The following is a 4,796-nucleotide window of genomic DNA, read 5'->3' as shown; positions in this document are numbered from 1 at the left end:
AGAACCCTATACCAGGTCCATCCCTGGCCACATGTAGAACCCTATACCAGGTCCAACCATGGCCACATGTAGAACCCTATACCAGGTCCAACGATGGCCACATGTAGAACCCCATACCAGGTCCAACCATGGCCACATGTAGAACCCTATACCAGGTCCAACCATGGCCACATGTAGAACCCTATACCAGGTCCAACCATGGCCAGATGTAGAACCCTATACCAGGTCCAACCATAGCCACGTGTAGAACCCTATACCTATACTGTATTTGCAATGCCCGCCCGCCATATTACAATCAGCGCCAGAGATTCAAATGATGCACACCATTCTTCAGTTGCGTCCAGGTGTAGGGTATCTCCTGAAGTCACACCCTAGCAGTGGAGTCGTTTCTTGGATGAAGAAGCCTTCATAGATGCCAGCTGTTGCTTTGATAAGCCTGAGGTCAGGGACAGGACTTGGGCTAAATGGAGAACAGAAGGTGTTCCATTCAGAAGGACAACCCAGTGGTGAAGTTGTAGGTCTTGAAGAGCAGGATTCCCCATCATACCCTCTGAGCAGCAGGACAGATGATCCCCTGCTGGCTCAGAGGGAAGCATTCTGTGGACTGTGTTTTGGATCCTCCCAAGAAGCCCTCTCTTGCCCTCAGAGTTTCTCAGTGGACATCTTTGAGGATATTCCAGTTCATGCACCTGATATTATGACAGACTGTTAAGATAAGATAAGATAAGATAAGATACAACTTTATTAATCCCCCGAAGGAGAAATTAGTTTGTTGCAGAATATAAGCACATAGCATCTCCTGAACACCTCCAGAACGGCAGCCTTGAGCATCAACTCTTGATATTCATCCAACCAAACTACCTCAACGCTTCCCAGCATAAAGAGAAACAGTGACTAAAGGCCAATTTCCACTGGAATCGGCACGGAAGCGGCACGGCAGCGAAGCGGCTGTGTTCCGTACTGCAATCCCCACTGGACACGGACACGTTCCGACTATGGCTCAAGACGTGCATAATTATAATAATTATTCATACAATATTATTCACGAGTTATATTCAAACCCTACATATTATCTATGCGTCAATATTATAACCCATTAAATACGGTATGATTTATTCCTTAAGTCATGATTAAGCAACGTCTCGGTCAGCTCGCGACAATATTGCGATTAGAGAATAGAGGAGAAATCGACGCAGAATTTCATTTCTTCTCTAATCATCTCATCATTTTCCATCGATCGACCATGGGTAAGTAAAAAAGCTCAGTTATCACGTTTCATCTATTTTAATTGTGATATAGGCTATTGTTTTCAAGACTATAGCCTTCACTTGTTCGTAGAGAATTTTATTGAATAAATGTTAGCCATGAGCTAGCTGTAGTTATAAAGTAACCTAGGCAACACAATCGTGACTTTCATTTTATCCCGGTGTTGTTCCGAATATGGATATAGCAGTGTTTATATCATATCGTCACAAGATGAGCAACGTTACACGATAATGAACTACGAGGGGACTAAAATACGTAATGGCACAGACGAAATAAGCGAAAGCGCGTTCACGCGGAGATTGGGTGCTATTTGACGGGTATTACATTTTCGGCACAACACCTGTATGGGCTATAACCAAACCTACCATCCTTTTCTGACAATATTTTATTGTTGGAATTTATATGTTGTCAGGATCCTGTACAAGTCTTTAAAACATTATCTAACCTATTATTTTGTGCGATTTCATATTTCATGCAGTGCCAGTTAACAGAAGGAGAGTAGCGTGTCTACTTCTCCTTGAACAGCAGAGGATGAGGAGAAGTCGCTATTGGGTACATCCCATAAATCAGAGGAGGAGAGAACAAGGGGATTTTCATCACCTTGTAGCGGAGTTGCGGCTGGACAGCCAACGCCACCATCAATACTTTCGAATGAGTGTAGTGCAAATGGAAGAGCTTCTGTCCACAATCGGTCCTGAACTGACCAGGCAGTCAACAAATTACAGAGCTGCCATTGAGCCCAAACAGCGACTGGCTGTTGGACTGAGGTAAGCTATACTTTTCAGACCTCCACTAAATACCCACACGGTGTGATCTGCGACATACATGGTGTGTCCAACCACAAAGATTACCGAAAGGCCACTAGTGATGTGTTTAATGATATGCCTGTAGGGACTTGCTCTGGTTAAGTCTGCAATATGAAATCATGTCAATGCATTATTAACTCAAGGGTTTCTTCCTTAAATATTTAGTCATTTAGTGAAGTTAAACTTTTGCTGATGTCCTCCCTTGCAAATGAAGTCTCTCTCCTGTAGCCACATCTGTGGCCCTGAGTTAGATCGATTGTAATTGCCACCTACTGACCTTTCTTGGTAGTGCTAGCTGTAAATACTAAAATCAGTAGGTTGTGTGGCTACTTCAAGAGAATGCTCTATTTGCCAACAGTGTGCAGTTTAAGTGACTGGCAATTGCAAGTTCAAAGTGGGCCTTATTATGGACCGTGAGAGACAAGAAGTCATTCATTGAATTAAACAATTTAAATTGTTTAATATAAAACAAATCAAAGAACCTGGAATGAACCCATTCAATATATGAACTCATTTTACATCAACAATCAATAGTAGAATTGATTGAACAAAAAAAACATATAACAAAAACAAACTAAATTACTAAATTGCCATATTACAACATGTAAAAAAAAACGACTACAGCTCTTGGTAGTAAGGGTCTTTGGACATGTTGGGGTACGGCTCTTGGGGATTTGGAAATTGTCTAAAGCTTGAGGTGTTGAATGGTGTTGGTGGTGGTGCTTGTTGCCAATGTTGTGGGGGAATCAAATTGGGCTGTAGTGTGTTGCCTTTTTCTAGGTTATGCAATGTTTGTAAAAAAAGGATCTTCCCTTGTTGCCTCCTGTCAGTGTCAAGCCTGTACAGAATTGGGACCAGGCTTAAAGCAAAGTGATGACATTCATCAAGTTCATCTTCTGGTGGCTTGTATGGCTCCTGCAGAATTGACAGCAGCTGCTCTTGAACATCAGTGTTGTTCTGCCTCTTATTGTGACGTCTAAACTGAATCCCCTCTCCAGTCGTCTGCTGTTGCTGAGGAACGTCTTTGCTGCATCCAGCCTCAGATGTTTGCTGGGTATCCCATGCCTCTGTCTCTTCACTATTTCTTTCTTTGTCACTCAAGTTGCTTTTAGAGCTAAAGGATATGAGGACAAACAACAGAAAGAAATATAATTACTCTAGGCTAAGGGCTATTGGAAACATACACAGGGAACGTTTATAACTGTATGCATTAACCAGTGCAATTATGTTAGTCACGATTGAAGTACTGTGATTGAAATATACATGCTGAAATGTTGAAACAAACCTTCTCTTTTGTAAGTGAGGCAGGAGGAAAGACATGATCTCTGCATATTTCCATTCCCTTTGAGTCCCACCAGCTGATCCACTTGGCGTGTTTTTCTTACGGCTCTTCACAAATGACTCACGCAGAATTGCCCATCTCAGCTTAGAAACTCCAGCTGAAAAACAGAAGAATAGCATATGAATAAACTGTAATTATTAACCTTTGCTTTTACTTCTAGGTACCTTGCTTCTGGCGACTCGCTGATCAGCCTGGCATTCAGCTACAGATTAGGGCACACAACTGTGGCCAACTCTGTACATATGGTGTGTGCTGCAATTGTCAAAGTGATGATGGATCAATTTCTGCCCAGGTCAACACAACAAATGTGGGAAGAGGTTGCAGAGGGCTATTGGAGGAAAACACAATTTCCTAACTGCATCGGGGCAATTGACGGGAAACACGTCACAATTCAAGCACCACCACTCTCTGGTAGTCAGTATTTCAATTATAAGAAATATTTTTCAATAGTACTCTTTGCACTAGTGGATGCCTACTGCCGGTTTAGGGTGATTCAAGTGGGGGATTTTGGACGCACAAGTGATGGTGGGGTATATGCCAATTCCGATTTAGGAAGGGGAATGGAAAGCAAAACACTTCATGTGCCACCTAGTGTCTCTCTGCCTGGATCGGCTCAGTTGGGCGATGTACCATTCGTCATGGTTGGTGACGCAGCATTCCCACTGAAGCCATACCTCATGAGACCCTACCCTGGGCAGAATTTGACCCATCCCAAGAAAATTTACAATTATAGACTGTCCAGGGCTAGGAGGACGGTGGAGAACGCTTTTGGCATCCTGGATGCCAGATGGCGGATATTCCACCGTAAAATCAACTTGCACCCAAAAAAGGTTGACAATGTAGTGATTGCTGCTTGCATCCTGCATAACTTTTTGCTGAACCCCACAGACAATCAGAGGTACATCAATGAGTCAGAGCAGCAGGGGAGAAATATTCCCGCAGTTCCAAACATGGGAGGGAAAAGGGCGTCAAAAGAGGCTCACCAAGTGAGGGAGGGGTTCTGCACATTTTTCAGTTCTCCAGAGGGCAGCGACTATTGGCAGGACAGGATGGTGTAATATCATGTTTTTGTTTTGTTCAGCACTTTGGTCCACTGTTGTTTTTTAAATATTCTTTACATATAAATGTACATTTACAATTAACATTTATCAGTGTCCTTGTTCCTTAACCTGTATCTAAAGAGAGAATGTATTACACACTGCGGCATTTTTTTATATGTTGTATATTGACCTTGTTTTACTTTCTTTTTGGTCCCTATATAAATCAAATATTTTTCAATCATTACATTTTTGCACGGAATCTCCCTGCTTCTGAAATGTGCGAACATCCCCGCCAAGCGCTCCTCCGCTGGTTTTACGTCAGCATTCCACTGCGACCATCCT

General features: G+C 42.7%; 1 protein-coding gene across 1 annotated transcript; it reads left to right on the top strand.

The window, feature by feature from the left end:
- Positions 1-1,310: 1,310 nt before the first annotated feature.
- LOC130406700 (uncharacterized) lies at positions 1,311-4,565 on the top strand. The gene is made up of 2 exons (XM_056612379.1): positions 1,311-2,033; positions 3,575-4,565. Exons 1-2 carry the CDS (start codon positions 1,798-1,800, stop codon positions 4,470-4,472), a joined length of 1,134 nt encoding a protein of 377 aa, XP_056468354.1. The 5' UTR covers positions 1,311-1,797; the 3' UTR covers positions 4,473-4,565.
- The last annotated feature ends 231 nt before the right edge of the window (positions 4,566-4,796 follow it).

The sequence above is a fragment of the Gadus chalcogrammus genome, chromosome 16 (assembly GCF_026213295.1).
Source record: "Gadus chalcogrammus isolate NIFS_2021 chromosome 16, NIFS_Gcha_1.0, whole genome shotgun sequence".
NCBI lineage: Eukaryota > Metazoa > Chordata > Actinopteri > Gadiformes > Gadidae > Gadus > Gadus chalcogrammus.
This window is presented reverse-complemented; position numbering and strand designations above follow the sequence as displayed.

Excerpts from the sequence above, each read along its gene's own strand:
- LOC130406700 (XM_056612379.1), top strand. The coding sequence starts at position 1,798 with ATGAGGAGAAGTCGCTATTGGGTACATCCCATAAATCAGAGGAGGAGA. Across the intron at positions 2,034-3,574 it reads CGACTGGCTGTTGGACTGAG|GTACCTTGCTTCTGGCGACT; the intron begins GTAAGCTATACT and ends TTTTACTTCTAG.